This window comes from Cryptomeria japonica, chromosome 3 (assembly GCF_030272615.1).
Source record: "Cryptomeria japonica chromosome 3, Sugi_1.0, whole genome shotgun sequence".
Taxonomy (NCBI): domain Eukaryota; kingdom Viridiplantae; phylum Streptophyta; class Pinopsida; order Cupressales; family Cupressaceae; genus Cryptomeria; species Cryptomeria japonica.
Genome location: NC_081407.1, coordinates 251,219,731 through 251,239,208, shown reverse-complemented (window position 1 = coordinate 251,239,208; position 19,478 = coordinate 251,219,731). Strand labels below are relative to the sequence as shown.

Below are 19,478 nucleotides of genomic sequence, written 5' to 3'. Positions count from 1 at the left end.
CAGAAAATATAATAACATTATTCAATAGTCCACGCATGCTATGGGTGGCGGTGGAGACGTGTGGGCTGCCACATTTGGAATCTTGTTACCTGCTCTGTGCAATTAATCCAATCAACCGAAAGCCGAAGCTCGCAGTTTACTATCAATCATTGTCAATGACGAGCTCAGAGAAATTGACGTGTTAACCTCTTAACAAATAGCAACTATAACAAGCCAACTCTTCCCTCAATCTCTTCATTGCCGACATAGAAATTGAATTTGTGCAAGTTATGCATTGAAGTGCATAGGAAGCAATGATGACAGTAGTCAGTTCCATTCAATGTATACATGTCTGAATGTGTCGTCGATCGTTCAAGCGGTGGTGAAACAAGCAATCGCCAACGAATCAAGGATGGGCGCATCCTTACTCCGCCTTCATTTTCACGACTGCTTTGTTAACGTAACATTTTCAACTAGCCTATGCTTCACTTTCTTCTCTTTTACCATCTCGATCTTTTAAAATTGCTAATTTGCTTTTGCAGGGGTGTGACGGGTCGATACTGTTGGATGACTCAGTGAACATAACAGGAGAAAAAACCGCTGGTCCAAACAACAATTCTGTAAGAGGATTCGACGTGATCGATACCATCAAATCACAAGTCGAAGCAATTTGCAGTGGAGTTGTGTCTTGTGCAGACATTCTCGCTATTGCTGCTCGTGATTCTATTGTCGCGGTAACTACTCTTCTTGTAGAAAACTCTGTATTTGTATCCTGATTGTCACCAGGAAATGAATTGATCAAAAGAATGTTATTTGAAATTGGCAGTTGGGAGGGCCAACATGGACAGTTCAGTTGGGAAGGAGGGACTCGTTGACTGCGAGCCTAACCACTGCAAACAGCAACATTCCGTTTCCTGCATTGAACCTCAGGGGACTCATCTCAGCATTCAGTGCTCAAGGTCTTTCTACCAAGGACATGATTGCCCTTTCAGGTAATTTTGAATGTCGGAAATAAGAATGAAAATTCTGAGCTCAATGTCTGTTATGTTTGATGGGCTTGAGTGTTTAATGATGTTCAGGTGCTCATACAATTGGTCAAGCTCGGTGTACCATTTTCAGAACGCACATCTACAATGAAACCAACATCAACAGCACATTCGCGAGTTCTGTGCGGGCTAACTGCCCTTTCAGTGGTGGAGACAACAATCTGTCCCCCTTAGATGTACAAACTCCCACTACCTTTGACAACGATTACTACACAAATCTGATGAGCCAGCAGGGACTTCTCCACTCCGACCATGAGCTTTTTAATAATGGATCAGCTGACTCTCAGGTTACTACCTACGCTAATAACCGAAGCACTTTCTTCACGGATTTTGCAGCTGCCATGGTGAATATGGGAAACATAAGCCCTCTCACGAGAAGCAGTGGAGAAGTCCGAAAGAACTGTCGGAAGCCTAATTGAATGATGTCTTCATATCTTCGATTCAGATATTGCTTTTGTTCTAATAATTCCTGAAGTGTTCTCCAGCTAGTTAAGTTATTCGATAAGTTCGACATATTTGGGGCACGTAAAGCTTGACAGCGTACATCAAGTATGAGAGCTATGAGATGACAAGAACCCTACTTTGTTAACGAATTCTTGAAGGAGAGATATAACTGGGAGATTCAGAAGTCGACTTCTCTCGCCAACAGCATTCAAATATTTATTTGCATTACTGATGATTTGAATTTGTCCGTCTCTCTTGTCAGTAGCTGACAGTTTTATTTTTTTATTTATTTTGTCAAATGCATAAATTTGGCGATAATTACATTAAACGTCAGCTAATTTGAATCTTTGCTTGTTGATGATTTCGTTAGAATTTTCACACCTTCCCAAACCTGCTTTTCACAAAGTGCTAAAAGCACTAGGAAAAAACCCACATGGGGACCATATTATTTTGAGGCATGGTCCCCCTATGTTTGCAATATAGTGGATTTGAATTATTTCATAAACATAGGGTCCCTGATCCATTTTTAGCCTAGAGAAATGAATGATAGAATCTTACCTAACAAATTAGGTTCATGCCTATCATCTACATCAATCCCACTTCATGTTTTAAATAAAATCTTTTTATTTTTATTTGAATGAGGTTCTTATAGTGTAGATGATTCTAATCTTTAAGAAATTTTTAGTGTGTTTCAATTTCTAAGTGGAGGTAAACATTTTGCAACCATGTTAAATCAAATAATTTATTCATTATTTAAGAATTTTTTTTATATTAGAATATTTAAATCACATGATTTTCAATTTGGAAGGGAAACTAGAAAAAAGAGAGCACTCCTAGAATACAAAAGAAGATTGAATAATGATACAAGTTAGTAATCAACAAAATATTCATTTCTATAATGAAATTAAGTATAAACAAAGTTTAAAAATCCAATGTTTTAGCTATATAACTAACTATTTCTTTCTACTTATGGAAGGATATTCTCTATGAAACATTCTAAAAAATGGAAGAGATTCAATTTTGATATCCTTCTTCCAATGTTTAGGGCCTTGATTATACCATTGTAGTGCCCATTATCAATAATTTGATCTAGAGTAATAGAGTAGAAGTTCCATATATGTTGAAAATAAAACTAGTCATGCTCTCCACCAAAATCTTAGCTTTTTAATACTATCAAGTTTCCCTAAATTAAACTATTAAAAATTGAATAAAAAGGGGGACCAAACATGTCCCAAAAAGAAATATAATACCCTTTAATTCATAATTTAATAATTTTACAATGAATAGATTATTTTATTTTTCTCTTCTCTAGTAATTATGTTTCGTAAAACATAAAAACATCTATCCTATAGGTCTAAAAGTGATACTAACGAGTTTGAATTGTTAAAGGCAATAAAATTTCATACAAGGATCACCGTATCTAATTTACTTAAGTAATTAGCCACAAAATTCTGATATTCTTTGAATGAAGAACTTAAAACATTTTTAGAAAAATAATTCTCTTTTTCTATTTAGGACTACAATTATGTGATTTTTTGGAATAATTTGATTCATATATTCTTAAATATAGTCAAATTGAACTTTCAAACTATCATTATATCTATCTTCCCTAGGAATTTTTTTATTAATGAATCATCCTTCAAAGTTAGGTCAGTACTAGCCTCCAAAAATATTGTGGGCGCATAATACTAATTTTGTTTATTACTCTAGATCTTTTGAAACGAGGTTGATCATCAAAGAAACACTTTTATAAAAGAGAGGGAGGTCCTAATTTCTTAGAAGAGGAGATAATTGAGAAATTTGTGGAAACTTCTTGTCTTTAATAGGAGGATATACATTACTAACACAAAAAGGTTATGAAATTTTTTTGCCAGCAATTTTTTTTAAATTGCTTAGGTTTGCAAATACAAGCCTTAGATGCATTCACCATTTTCTACATTTATAAAAAAGTAAAGAATAATATTCCAATTTAAACTTTTAAAGACAAGAATTTTTTTCAAAAATTATGGATGAACTAGAGAGCATATTAATTTATGATGATAAAAGATCAAACTCCATATCTTGATGGTTTTCCTATTGGCTTTTTGTCTTTTTGAAATATTGTTAAAGATGAAATTTTGTATGCTTCTAAGGATTACACACCTTAAAAAAAATGTGTAACATCGTAAATTGTATCTATTTATACTTTCACACTCTATATTGTACGTACTTTAGTGTTTTCTTTCTTGATCATTTTAAGACTATTTGGGCCCTATTCTACTTTAAATATTCATTATTAATCACACAACTTAATTGTTGTCAAATGACAAACTAAGGACAAGATCTAATGCCACAAATCCTGACGCGCATGCTTCCATTTTATAGAGCCTATTTTGGTGGGACCAGGGTGCTCAACTCCATAGTCTAGCCAAAATATCTTGAAATTATTTCCACTTCACGTGTCAGCCATCAAAAATTTGAAATATAATCTAAATTTTTATACTTGATCATTTTATTTTATTTTTTTAATCAAAAATTATATAAAGCACATCCTCTATCATCTATAATGTTTGATTGATTCCAAAGGCAATGAAGCATTCTAATTCCTAGTTTTCAACATATTGATTAGTAAACTACAACATTCAACATTTAAGTATGATTTCACAATTGTTATGTTTTGTCATCATGTTATAACATTAACACTTGAAGGACTTGTCTAAAGAGAATTGCATCACCACCTTAATGTGAAGCTCCACGAGAGGGTTTCATACCTAAGGTATAATTATTTCATTTCAACATTTATATTTCTTTTACATCTATCCTTCCTAGGGCATGCACTCTTTTCTATTAATAACATTTGTTGTGGATATGGGAGCATCAAAATGAGGTTTGACCTAGGCAAACCCCTATATAACACAACACTTCTTCCTTATTTTTCTTGTGTGTAAGTCCAGATCCAATAGTGAAGTGTTACAGGAGTGTAGATCAGAGTATTATAGGTTGCAACAACTTTTGAATAGATGAAAAGCCCCTACACTAGGGTACCCAACACTATCTAGCTTATTTCAATTGGATTTTTTAGAGATAGACCTTCAGAGCCTCCTGACTATAATTTTGCTCCTTTTTGTTTGCCACAAGCACCTCAAACTAGAATGCCCAATAAACTAGTCTAGCACTTTTAGCTATGGTTTATAGATCTAAGTTCCTCTCTGCATCTCCTTTCTAGATCTATCTTATTGTGTTTGTCTATCTTTCTATGATTTACTATTACTGTTGAAATTCATCATTTTTCTATCATTAAACCTATTTCATACATATATCAATCTCAATTCAATTTCAACCCCCAAAAGGAACATTTTTATGTCATATTGCTTAATTAATCACATCATTGTTATCTCATAACACTTACTTAAGTGGTTAATTAATTGTATATGTTATAGTTCATAAAGAAATTTGTTTCTTTGAATATCTCATTGTATTTTAAATTAATTCAATTATTCCTAAATAGTTCTACAATAAAGACATTTCATGGATATGATAGCTTCTTATCTATTCTTATGTCACTCCATCCCTTTCCTAAAATTCCTCCTACCCATAAAGACATTTTGGAGCAAGAGGATGATAAGACTAGCACCTTTCTCAATGCTCCCCATTCTAGAGATGAAACATTGATGAATCATGTCTACCCTCTCCTAAAATTGATCCTACCCATGAGGATATTTTAATGCGAGAAGATGATATCATTAAGAATTCTCTTAATAAAACTATTATAAAAACAACATCTAAATTTTACATTTACATAAGATTATTATTTAGAGTAAATTTACATTTGAATATAAATTGATTCATAATTTTCTCCAAAACTATAAATTAAAAGAAATATTGTCCAACTCTTATATCTTTACATAAACCTTTCTATTCATCTTCTAATGCCACCATTGGTTACCTCCATATCAACATTCCTAACTTAAAAGAAGAAGAAATGAAAGGGTAAAAGAAGAGAAGAGAATGGAACACCTACCAATTTTATTTATTTATGTGTTTATCTATTTTTATCACCTACCAGTTGAATCGACATTACTTTAAACAAAAAGGATTTTGAGAAGATTTCAAAGATTCCGCATTCTCACGGGGCATAAGACTCGGAGCAGTTGTATTAAGTATCCAGCATAGCAGATACACAGTTGACCGTAAATATTAATTAAGCTTTAATTTCAATTAATTATAAATTAAGCAGATTGGCATTGAACAAAACATGCAAACAAATATTTTTTTAATTGTAGGGAGTCAATTGTATAGCTGGCTTACACCAAGCAGAAATTAACAAATCGTTCTCGTGGAGTATCTCCTTCTTAAATAATATGAGGAATCTTCATTATTATCAATGGCAGAAATTATATTATTATTCGGCAGTCCACATAAATCAGGGTGGCGGTGGAGCCGCATGGGGCGCCACATTTGGAATCTTGTTAGCTACTCCAATGCAGGAAAAGCCAGAAGTCGTTGTCCATGACGAGCTCAGTGATAGTCATATGTTAACCTCTTCACCAACTATAACAAGCCGACATTTTCCCGAACCTCTTCATTGTCGAGTATTGCGTTGATTTTGCAGAGGAAGCAATGATGAGGGCATGGATTGCGTTGATTTTGCTGGGTTTGAGTAAAGTGAACGGGCAGCTCAATTCGACTTTTTATGACAGCACGTGTCCCAACGTGTCGTCGATAGTTCAAGCGGTGGTGAAACAAGCAATTTCGAAAGAATCAAGGATGGGCGCATCCTTACTCCGTCTTCACTTTCACGACTGCTTTGTTAACGTAACATTTTCAACTACTCTATACTGCACTTTCTTCTCTGTGACCATCTCGCCTTTTTCAAATGTTGATTTGCTTTTGTAGGGCTGCGATGGGTCGATACTGTTAGACGACTCGGCGAACATAACCGGAGAAAAAACCGCTGGTCCAAACAATAATTCTGTGAGAGGATTCGACGTGATCGATACCATCAAATCACAGGTCGAAGCAATCTGCAGTGGAGTTGTGTCTTGTGCAGACATTGTCGCCATTGCTGCTCGTGACTCTGTGGTCGTGGTAACTACTCTTCTCTTCAGAAACTCTGTATTTGTATTGTGATTATCAGAGAGGGGATAACTAATGAGAATGAACGTTGCTTACAATTGGCAGTTGGGAGGGCCAACATGGATAGTGCAGCTGGGAAGGAGGGACTCGTTAACTGCGAACCTAGCGGGTGCAAATAGCAACCTTCCGGGTCCCGCATTCAACCTCAGCGGACTCATCTCAGCATTCAGTGCTCAGGGTCTTTCTACCAAGGATATGATTGCCCTTTCAGGTAATTTTGAACATTCCATATAAGAATCCAAATTTTGATCTAAATGTCTACTTAGATTTAATGGGGTTGAGTGTTTAATGGTGTTTAGGTGCTCATACAATTGGTCAAGCGCGGTGTACCACTTTCAGAACGCACATCTACAATGACACCAACATCAATAGCACATTCGCCAGTTCTGTGCAGGCTAACTGCCCTTTCAATGGTGGAGACAACAATCTGTCGCCCTTAGATTTGAAAACTCCCACTACCTTTGACAGCGATTACTACAAAAATCTGATAAGCCAGAAAGGACTTTTCCACTCCGACCAAGAGCTTTTTAATGGAGGATCTGCTGATTCTCAGGTTACTACCTATGCTAACAACCAAAACACCTTCTTCAATGATTTTGCAGCTGCAATGGTGAATATGGGAAACATAAGCCCTCTCACTGGTAGCAGTGGACAAGTAAGGAAGAACTGTCGTAAGCCCAATTGAATAGTGTATCCATATCTTTGATCAGATATCGTTTTCGTTCCAATAATTCCATAAGTATTCTGTAGCGAATTAACTAATTCATTGCAGTTCGACATACTTGGGGTACATAAAGCTTCCTAGCGTACATGGGGAGTACGACAGTTAATGTGAAGAAAAACACTCGACTTTTTTTACGAATCTCTGAAGGAAAGATAAATATAATGAGCACTCATAAGTTTCATTTGTGCTTTCATTTCGCCAAACGCATAAATTTGGTGATTATTGCATTTAACGTCAGCTAATTTGAATCTTACATGGTTGAACCCAACTTGACCGTGTTTTAAAATTTTTCATGTATACTTTGATGAATCATCGATTACCTCTAAAAACAATGAAAATGAAAAGCCATTATGAGAAGATTTTTGATCGAGAGAATATAACTTCACAGGTCGCAAAGAAAGAGCCTAGTACATGACTTAAATAGGGAAAGGCTTAACATGCATGCACTTTAGACATATATGATAATAGGAAAAGATTTAATAATTGTAAGACTATGGAATTCTACAGGAATTTTTAAAACAAGAGTAATCTTTAAAATTGTTGGATTAATGTTGATTTAGTTTTTTTTTTTCCTTTCAGATTTTAGTCTATGTGTTTAAAGTATCGATGCTTTATATATATATATATATATATATATATATGGGTGAAGACAGACAAATTTATGGTTTACAATCATTTTTTTCTATATTAGATTTTTAATTCAAAATATTTTAAAAGTTAAAATACTTTGTGTTGTGTTTGTTTTTAGTTTATTTTGTTATTGTTTTAGATTTTATACACACTACTTCTATTGTATAGGTTTCAGTCATTTATATTCGTAAAATACAAGTTCAAAATAAATATATATTCTTAAAAACAAGTTAAAAATAAACATAAAATCATGCTTAGATATATAATTGTTCTTTAAGAAAAAATTTAATGTATAGATTATTGATTAGGTAAATCAAGACATTAAGTTGTTTATGTGTTGCTTATTATTATTGTTGATTCAATGGAGTTTCTACTACCTCCTAAACTTTCTTTTGCACAATGTGTTAAGAATAGTGAAGAAAATGATGAGAGACCTATCTAACATTAGGGCCTTGTTCTTCTACATTTGAAACAAAGTGGTTTTGACTTTGTCCTTAGAAAAGGGTAAATGGACATTTTATTTTGATCAAGACAAATAAGTGAATGAATCTTATCTAACAAATAAATTTAAGCTTACTAATGAAAAACCTTAGTTGGGTGTAGGAGATCATTTCTTTATTTTATATACATTTAAGAAGGAATCAGGCAATATGCCATTGACAAAGTGGATAGAATGTATTATATTATGTTTTCTCTCTATGTATTAGTGAATTATAGAAAAATTTGCATTATCCCACTCTCCTAAAACAACTTTAATCTTGTGTGTTCTAAATTGAACATCTTTTCCTTGAAAAAGGTTTCTAGAATATAAATTGTTCATATCATTTAGATATGTTTAAATTGTTTCATTCTCTCTAAGCTAAGGAAAATATCTTGGATTGATGGGAAATCAAATAATCTACCCAACACTTACCATGAAAATAATGTAAATTAGGGTCTCTAACTTGCATGATCTCAAATTTGAAAGGGTGCATAGAGGAAGGGAAGCCCTAAAAATACAAAGGGAGATTGAAAAATGATCCAAGCTATGAATCAATAAAATACTACTTTTTAATTTCAAATTTGATTCAAGTCAAAATAAAAGAGTGAAAGAACAATCAAATGTTTTAGGTATGACTTAAAATTTCCATTCTATTAATATTGATCAAAGTATATTTATCATTCTTTATCATTAAATTGATTAACCTTACATTACTAACAAAAGAAGAGAAATTTGTTGAAGGTGATTTAGCAAATTATGTGGAGGGGATGAAGGGCTTTGAACCTACAATTTTTGATGAGTTTTCTCAATCATGGAAAAATAATGTTGTTTAAGTGGGGATGGTAAAATTTATTGTGTTCGTGAAGACTATTGTTGTGGTGATGGGGCTTCCTAAAGTAGCCAAAAGAGAACTATAAGGAATATTTCAAAAGGTTTATGAGCCTAGGTGACTAGGTGGCCTGCCACAAAGTAGCTTCAAAATGGGCAATTTGCTTGGTGTCTAGAAGGATGCAAGCATGATATTAATAAAATTCTTCACTCTTGATGACTGCTTCAAAAGGTTTCATTCTCAGTTGTTCCTAATGCTCAATCACCTTCAGTATGGGGTAAGGATGGATTTTTACTTCTATCTCCTAATCTATCGAGGTTGCTAAGTCTAAGGGTTCCCTTCCCCTACATTAGGGTCTTATTTTTCATCTCTATAAGTTCCATCAAAATTTATTCCCTTTCGTTGGCCCTTCTGTTAACCCCCCTAAATTTGGCCCGAGTCTAGGTCTATGTGTCGAGCTTCAAGTCAATCATTATGTTGTTGTTGCTTCTAATAAACCCCAAAATATTCCTACTAGGGTTAATCCCTCAAGAAATGAAAAAGCCAAGATCCCTTTAGGCCCCCCTATGGGTGAAACCTCAACTCAGAAAATGGTCATTGTCGGAGAGTATTCTGAGGATATAGCCTCCTCTTGGTCTAGTGGGCCTGATTAGGCTTCACATAATTTTGAGAATAAAGAACCTAAATCCCCCATCACCCCATTCCCCCTTTGATTCACCCAAATCCTCCCCTTGTAATGCTTTGTTTATGGAGGAATTTCCCCTCTTTGTGGAAAAGGTTAACAAATTGTGTGAGGGGTTCAATAAAAATGAACCAGTGAACTCCATTGGCTATTGATTCTATTTGAGGTAGCGAATAAAAAGATTAAAAATCTCATTCAAAGTTATTCTTGAAGTAGAGGCTAGAGCCTCTAGTTGGGAAAATGATAAGCAAGAGTAGAGGGCTTGAATCGAGGTGAGAAAAGTGGTTGGGATAATTGAGAAGTGGGAAGCAATAGATAATTTGATTAAAGAGCTCACATAGAAAATTGGTCAAATAAAGAATATGAATGACCTGGTTAAGATGGTGGAGGTTCTGTTGGCTAACTAGGAAGAAATGATGTATAGTATGGAGAATATGTTTAACCAACATAGGGATGAAATTCACTACTCTCCATGGGATCTAGGATGAGATAGTTAGGAGCTGGGAAAAGAAAAGAAGATATCTTGTGTCACCTTCTACTACTAGATTGGAGGCATCTATTTTTAAGGTGAAAGCTTCACTGGATTCCTGGGTTGCTTCCTTTCGGAAAGATTATAGTAAAAAAATATCTATGATAGATAAGGGTAAAGACATTTGTGTGGATAGGAAGTTAGAGTTTTGTCCCACTTAGTAAGCCATTGGTTCACGCTTTTGGTGGGAGAGTGTTTTTTTTAGTTGCTCTATTGTTTCTAGTCATGCCTAGTTTTCTATTTAGTTTCTAGGTTTGTCTGTGTGTTGGGTCTAGTTAGCAACAAGTTTTTGATTATGGGTTATCACTCCTCGTGAGTCCTAGGTTTTGTCACCTTTATAGTGGCTATGTAAGGTTCAGTCCTGTCTCAATTTTATCAATATTATAATAACAAAAGAAGAGAAATTACATTTGAGTATGTTGGCATACCCTTTCTTTCTTGTATAATACCTTGATTATGTATAATAGAGGCCCCCACCATTAATGATGTAATTTTTAATAGACATCTAGAAGAAATGGTAAAATTTCACTCCACACTATGTTTGAAGGGGTGATTGAAGGCCTATATATAATTTGAAAAGGAAGTAAGAGATTCCCTCTACCAAACTTACACCTTTGTAAAACTATCAATTTTTCATAGATTTGACTATAGAAAATGAAACTAAGAAGGAAAACCAAACATAATCAAAAGCTCTTAAAAATTAATAGTACTCACAAATTTAAATTTCAATATTTTTCTAATAAATGAATTATTATTTTTTATTTTTCCTATTATCTTTTATTTCATAAAACATTAAAACATCCATCTTCAATACCTAATACTATATTTTTAAAATAAAAATAGTACTAAAGGGGGTATCTCCCATTGCATTAATATTAGGATAGAAATTTACATTACTATTAGCTATAAAGAGTAAAACCTAGGATTTTAATGTCCTCAATAACAACCTAGGATCACTCAATCTATGCAAGAGTTGAAATAATTTCATGACATTTAACTATGTATGCATATGTTTCCATATTGTTTCAAAATAGTCCTTTGTGTATCACAATAACAAGTTCGATCATCTTCTTGTTTTATAGAATTTGTACTATGGAAAAGGCCTCTCTAATAAGTCCTTTCAATGTTTTTTACTTCATACTTTTAAGTTCCCTTTTTGTAGAGACTTGATTATAGGTATTAACCTTTTGATAAATGGCTCAGTTTGTCCACTTGAAGTTGGTTGAGGTGCTGCAATGTTGCATATGAAGCAGTCCAACATCCCATTGTTATGAGTGTGATCTCTTGTAAAAATATCATTGCCTATTAGGCATCAGATATTTTAGTGCATCTTTTTCATTTTCCTTATGTTAGGGGGTTATTTATTTTTCCTACACATATTATTTAATCTTTCTTAAGTTATTAGCTATGATTAATATGAGGACATGTGCCAAAATACTTTAGCTATATGTGTAACTCTCTCCTTCATATTGGTTGTTGAGTTACACACCCTATTTTGGCTTCTTGTTCCACATCACATAACCATTATTTTGTCATTTCCTAAGTGAGTTATGGGATAGTTTTTTTTTCCACCCTCTTTTGGCTTTATGTGCCAACTTTCACAATTCCTTAACTTTCTTCATATAAGGAGGTTATGCCACATGTTTTGGCATTTTACCAAGTAGGTAAAACCTTCCACTTTTTATGAGGACTATGATTTTATGCACCCCTTGAATGCACATTATATTAATTTTTAATATAGATATAACTTTACTCTCACCTTCACTAGTTCAATGATAGCTCGGTGAGAGTATTGAGAGTCATCCCAAAATTCTCTTTCTTTGTCTCTATTTTTCTCTCATTTCATATGTCTCTTCATTCAGCCATTTTGATCTTTGATCATTTGTTGCTTGGATTTGTGTGTGACCTACTACAAACATTAGATCCTAGCTTGATTCTCGCTTCTTGTAGAATCTAACATGGTATCAGAGTTGTGTTGTCTGGTATAGCTCATTATTTTTTTGATTATTAGAGAGGTTTGAGACTATTAGATAGCTAATATTTTCTTTAAAAACCAAGTATGTTTTTCTCCTACATTCTTGTGTGATTTGGATAATCATAATAGTTTAAAGGAAAATAAGCTTCTAGTTAATCTGGTTTATATATGCATGTGTTCTTGTGAGATCTAGGTGATGGAAGCTTTTTGGTAATATTGGAGGCATTTTTAGCATTTCCAAAGTGTCTAGAAGGCTTGAGAAATTCAAAATGACTTTTATTTCACCAAAATCAAAGTTTAGAGGGCATAGTAAAAATTAGAGTGAAAAATTCAAAATTTCACAAGAGTTGTTTTCATTTTAGCTTCAAAACTCCAGCTTCTCCTTTATAGAAAAAATGATTTTTGGGGCATTTTCACACATCACCCCATTGCTAATGGGGACCCCCTACTTTTTAGGCCCTCCCTGTCTTTTGGCTTGCGTTTTTGGGGTCTTTTCGCAACAATCACATCAGCCAACTGAGTCACATCTATAGCATAAAGGAACCTTGGAGTCGATTGTTTGAACTTCTTGCAATCTTAGCATGCAATCGTACTTTGATCAAGAGAGAGTGAAGTGACCGTTAAGCAACTTTATTCTATGTTAGATGCTGTCCTAAAAAACACGTCAACAAAATTGGCGCTAGAAAGAGGGCATGAACATCAAATCGTTCATTTTCACAAGTGAAGAAATTCAAGCTAGCCGGAACCAATATGATCTTTCAAGTGAAGAATCAGAGATATGTTAGATCTCTTATATGTCAGAAAAATTCAAAAAAATCAAAAAATTGAAAATAAAAAAAATAAATAAAAAAAAATAAATTTCTCAATGGAGCAAGAAGTTGATATCCTTCAACTTTGGTGGAGACTAAATACGCAGTTACATCCATGGAGTTTGTTTGAATTCACATCAAGGAATAGTTGTAGAATTCATAAGACTAGTGGACATAATGAGATGCATTGTTCAACATTTCTGTCAAGGATGGAATTAGGCTTGCAAGGAAAAAATTCCTTTTCAAAAGTACATGAGCCCATTGTACCGGTAAAAGTAGAACCCGAGGCTTCAATTGGTGAAAGTGAATTTTTTATGAGGTTCAAGGAGATGGTTATGAAAGGTTTAAGTATTGAGAAAGACTTGTGCATAGAGGGAATCTTGCTCCCATGTTGGTGTAGGATCCACAATACCACTCATTCTGAAGTCACATGTCCATCATGCAAGGAAGCTATTCACCAAGCTAAGAAGCAAATAGAGTTGGAAGAATCGGAAAATATGTACACTATAGAAAAGTGGTGGAATGCTCACCTTCAACCAATTGACTTAGCATCAAATGAAGAAGGTATTACTACAACATCTTGTAGCGAAGAAAGCACAATTGAGCGAGACAATCAACACAATCTAGTCAAGAGAAAATTTGCGTATCTCATACCAAGGAAAGGAACACCCATTGAAGTGGAGGGAGCTTTGTATGAAATTGTTGTGATAAGTTTTTGAGAAAATAATAGTGAAACATTGTTCTCTGATGGTGTTCACTTCAATTATTTTTTCAAAGCTTGGATGGTTTCACCTTCCTCACTTAGATTAGAAATAGTAAAGTGCTTTGATTTCAATGGAGAATGTAATGGTGTCTGATGAATTTCCATGGTTCATACTTTTTGCATCTTGCTGATTGTAAGTTACAGTCTAAAGTTAGTCTGAGCCCCCTAAATTTGTGTTGAGTTTGATTGTGGATAGTCATTTGGATTGCGTCATTTTTGGGTATTCAAATGTACTTTCTCAATTTGAAAATCCTCTAGCATCCCCAGAAGATTGCACCAGTTCTTATGGAGTTGTAGTTGATCTTGGCGAAGCAGAACTTGGTTTATTTGGAATTTGTCCACCAGAGTACTATTCATTGTTATAACTGCCCTTAGGAGTAGATTTAGATCCTTCTAAACCCTTTCCCTTTTCTTTCAGTTCATTTTAGTTCGTTCGAAGCAGCAGCATTGCAAAATTATCATATCCGATGATGGAGTTCCAACCTCAACAAAGAAGTGAAAGAATGATGCAAATGTAAGGCCCCTTGGATTACCAACAATCACATCAGCCAACTGAGTCACATCCACGCATTGAAGGAACCTTGGAGTCGATTGTTTGAACTTCTTGCAATCTTAGCATGCAATCGCACTTTGATCAAGAGAGGGTGAAGTGACCGTTAGGCAACTTTATTATGTGATCGACGTAGTCATAAAAAACACATCAATAGAATTGGCGCTAGAAGGAGGGCTGATCATGACGAATTCCTGAACAGCTAAACTCCAAATCATATCAATTCATATTTGCGAGGAGTAATCTTAAGGACTTTTTTCACCCTCCTCCGCAGCCAATAGAATTGGTGCTAGAGGGAGGGCTAAATACACGGATTCCAGATTTTGTCATTTCAAATTTGTGGAGGTTATCTCAAGCCATTTTTTTTACCCTCCTCTGCAGCCAACAAAATTGGCGCTAGAGGGAGGGCTGAATACACGGATTCCAGATTTTGTCATTTCAAATTTGTGGAGGTTATCTCAAGCCATTTTTTTACCCTAAAAAAATCATCTGGTTATCTCTTACTATTTCATTAAGTCAATGGTTTTTGTAGAAATTGATTTTGAATTAGGCATGAGCCATTTTTAGCTGGCTAATTTAGCATAACTTTTTTTTAAAATTGCATAAATTTCACCTCAAGTGGTGGATTTTCACAAACAAGTACTTGACAAAAATATAGAAACAAGAATTTTACAACTATGTGGTTTTTATTAATTTTCTTTGTCATTTTTCATTAGATATTATAGGTTGAATTAGATACATCTTTTTCTCTTCAATAGGTCATATCTTTCATCTCGAAACTCCTTTTTTCGAAAACAAAAAGCATTGGAAAGGAATTGAGTATTACATAACTATAAGGATAAATTTTTTATATTTTGCACCAAATTTATTTGTGTCAAGAATAATTTTGGCCCTTGGAAGCCTAGAAAAAAATCTATTCTAATAAAGGCCTTGTAAATACGCCAATTATAAATTGCCAACCTTGTAATATATGGGGTGGTGATTTTTGAGACAAGTATAAAAGGGGTCTTGTATGTTTTCTTTCTTACACTTTTCTTGATTCTTTTCAATCTTCTTTTCTTCTATCATGGATGCAACTATAGTTTCTCTTTTAAGACCATATAAATATTTTAAATGGAAATCTAAGATGATTAGATATCTTAAAAGACATGGATATCATTGTGTTACTATAAGACTTGAAACTAATTCTTAGGATGATGCCACAAAGATAAAATAGTTTAACAAATGTGATGAAATCTTTGATACTTTATTTATGTCAGTCTCCCTTGACCTTATTTTCACATTGAATATACCACTACACCAAATGGAGTGTGTACCACTTTGGAAAACATCTTTGGTAAGAAGAATGAGTTAAGAGGTCATTAGTTGGAGAATCAAATCATAGGGTTGAGCCAAACCAATTTTGTCACTATAAAAGAATTCTTCACAAAAATTAAATCTGTAAGATTATAGTTGAAACAATGTGGAGTCGAGAGGGATGATAAGCAATTGATCTTGAATATTCTTTCTAAGCTTGGTCATAACTATTTAGTGTTTTTTTTACATTCTATTATACAAATATGCCCTAGGTACCACATCCAAAATGCCTTCTCCAGATGAATTTAAAGTAGACTACTTGGGTCAAATGGTTTCCCTACTTTTTTATATCAATACTATCAAGATTGTATATGGATTGAAGTTTTGAAATTAGAGGAGGATTCAAGAAAATTGTAAAAAAATTAAAAATATAAATAACAATAGTCTAATTCTCATTCCCACAAAAAATTGTATTCTTTTCTTTCTTTTATTACCAACCAATTTACCTTTGCAACATAATATATGACATAACTAATAATGTGATGACCAATACATTAAAACTCATATCCCCTTCTATAATTTCACTATAAAAAAGTTGTTTACACCTAGGAGAATTATTTTAGATGGGACAATTATATCTCGTGACACTCTTTAATACATCAAGAAGATAAAAAATGGAAAGATTATTAAATTCGATATTGTAAAATCCTGTGATCCTGTTAGTAGCTATTTCATAATTAAAACTATGGAAAAACTAGGGTTTAGATGAAAATGGCTTGAATTAGCTTACTCTTATATTTCATTGACAAGATACTCTATAGTGGTGAATGGGTCTCCATGTGGGTACTTTAAGGTTGTTTTGGATATCAAATAGGAGGATACATTAGTCCCCTTTCTTTTTATAATAATAGCAAAGGCTTCAAGATGAGAAATTTTTATAAAAGTAGATGTAGCTAGATGAAAAGGCATTAAGGTTGTCAAGAATATTCTAGGAAATGCTCATTAATTTTATATTATTAAATATTATCCTCCCCCATGCTCTTTGCATGGGCATGACACAAATTTGGAAATAAATTAGGGGTCCACTTTACTCTTAACTAGAAGAGTTTAATATTAGTTTGAAAATGTCAAAAAAGATCAAAAAGATTATGCTATAAGAAATGAGGCCAAAAAAGAAAGTATCCACAAAGGAACATTTATACCTACAAAGTGGAATGGATCCATAAGGCTCAAATTCCAAATATCATAATTTCACAATTCAAGCATCAAGTAAAAACTTCATTCACCATTAATAGAAGCTTCAATTTTATTCAAAATTTTACATCAAATTTTTTAAAATTCAAAAATACATTTTTTGAGCATAAACACTCTTTTCATGTTGCATCAGATTTTGAAATATGATATTTGCCTAGAATAATTATGCTAAACTGGAAAAAGAGCAAGTAAGTTAAATACAAAAAATTATCTACTCTAATATTATCGATCAATAAAAAAACAGGAATTGAAATACCATAGGAAACCACCTAGTATATACATGGTCAAAACAAGAATCCAACAAGCACATGGCATATTTTTAAAAATTATCTAAACATGGAATAGGTAAAACCTTTAAAAATGGTAGAATGGTATTTTTCTCTCCGTGGAATTTCTTTTTACATCCTGATGATGAATCACAAAGTGTGATTCAAAACGTTGATGATAAAAAATTCAAACATAATCAAATCTAGAAAGAATTAAGAGAATGGTAGAATTGTCGAAAAGGAAAATAATGCCTTCTAATGAGGAAGATGAAATTATATCTAGTGTGGGCCGAATTGAGGATATACTATTTAAAGAATAGATATAGTAGTTGAAGAAGTTGTATTGGGGTGCAAAAGTCCTTCCAAAAGTTGGTGATTTTGCATGGTGTTCTATGTATGATTGAATATTAAGTGAAAATACTATAAAATATCAAATTTATGAGTCCTAGAATCTATCCCCTTTAATGGAATGTTGAAAACACCATGAATTTATTTCTATTATAGTGTGCCTTTATACAAGAATGATGTACTTGGTTAGAGAAAAAATTAGGTTGGAGTATAGTGTGCCTTTTTTGTAGTTGGTTGTACTTATACAAAGGTTTTATTTAAGCTATACTTTGGAAAAGGCATGGTCATATAGCATCTTTGTAAAGAAAAGGATTGTAGAATTTTAAAGGAATAAATGTCCATTGAAGTAGTTCTCAAGAGGATTGGAGTTTGTATATGTGAGAAGAAAAATGTGTGATTTGGGAAGATTAGGAAATGCTACTACACTACATGGGATAATAGAATGGGGAAGTAATGGTCAATGCTAAATTCACTAATTTATATAAGAAAATTATGTGAACTAATGAAAATAAAATTAAAATGAAGGAATAAAAAAAAAATGGCCCTACCGAGTTAAATATCAAAATTCAAATTTGATGGATCCTCTAGATGTAAAATTTGGGTCTCTAGAGTTGGATTTTATTTAGAAATGATTAGGGAATCATACTCTAAGATTGTCCAATAAATATGCCAAATGGCACAAACAATGCAGTAGAATTTACTTCCCTTTTTCATAGCCTTCTGATATGCACTTTGAAGAAATTGGGCTCTGTATATATAGAAGGGGAATCACAAATTGTAATAAGAGAATTATCCTTCTGAAGCTCTATTAAGTTTGAAATAATCCAAATTATTAGAATATATTTATTTTTACTTAGATATGATCAAGAATTTCTCTATAAAATATATCTACCAGGAAGCAAATAAGGTTGTATATTTCTTGTCTAGACTCTAATCATGACATTAATCAAGATAGGGAAATGATCCTTTTTGAGATTTTTGATGCATTATATGGTTTTGAAAAAATTGTAAACATGTTAAAAATCATAAGAGATCAAACATGACTATATTGTTTAACAAATCAACAACTCTCATACTCCTATGTATTAGTGTCACTCAATAGTTAGCAAAAATTTCTATGGCCATTGCCTAACATGGGTTTGAATGTAGGCTATAAATCATCAAAATGAATTACATTTCATATGTACATCTAAATAAGTACCTCTAACCATGTTTGTTGGTGGAAAAGGTAGGATCTCTCAACATGATTACATTGGATTTATTACATCAAGTAAATAGAAATGGAGAGGAAAATTCAAGAGGTAATTGGGAAGAATAAGATAAATGTACAATTTGGGATGTTCTTGACAAACTATGTGTTGGTACTAGGAAGTAATAGCTGGGTAATGTTGATTGTAAATGACTTCCTCAACTAGAGGTTCAAATATGAAACAATAAACAATATATCATTTGAATTTTATCTAAATAGGAGTCTCATTAGTGATGCAATCTATATTGAAGTCACTAAAGTTAGTGAAGATCTAAAACAAGTGATCATTCTTTTTAGGGAATGACTTAAATGAAAGATGGGAGTATTGACTTTCTTTACTACACACCATAAGAATATTTTAGATCCATCCCAAAGAGATTGATTTCTATAGATAGTTTCTTGGCTTAGATGTATTCTTTTTAATAGAACATTGGTGGTCAATACTATTGGATTTTTTTTTTAGTTTTGAAATATTATTTTCTAGTTATATTTATATATTTATTTAATAA

At 33.1% G+C, this 19,478-nt stretch overlaps 2 protein-coding genes across 2 annotated transcripts; both read left to right on the top strand.

The window, feature by feature from the left end:
• Positions 1-319: 319 nt before the first annotated feature.
• On the top strand, positions 320-1,637 carry LOC131037431 (cationic peroxidase 1-like). The gene is made up of 4 exons (XM_059217298.1): positions 320-439; positions 522-713; positions 806-971; positions 1,059-1,637. Exons 1-4 carry the CDS (start codon positions 320-322, stop codon positions 1,442-1,444), a joined length of 864 nt encoding a protein of 287 aa, XP_059073281.1. The 3' UTR covers positions 1,445-1,637.
• Positions 1,638-6,071: 4,434 nt separating this feature from the next.
• LOC131874074 (cationic peroxidase 1-like) lies at positions 6,072-7,269 on the top strand. The gene is made up of 4 exons (XM_059217297.1): positions 6,072-6,263; positions 6,345-6,536; positions 6,630-6,795; positions 6,884-7,269. The coding sequence occupies exons 1-4, from the start codon at positions 6,072-6,074 to the stop codon at positions 7,267-7,269; spliced, it is 936 nt and encodes a 311-aa protein (XP_059073280.1).
• Positions 7,270-19,478: the final 12,209 nt, after the last annotated feature.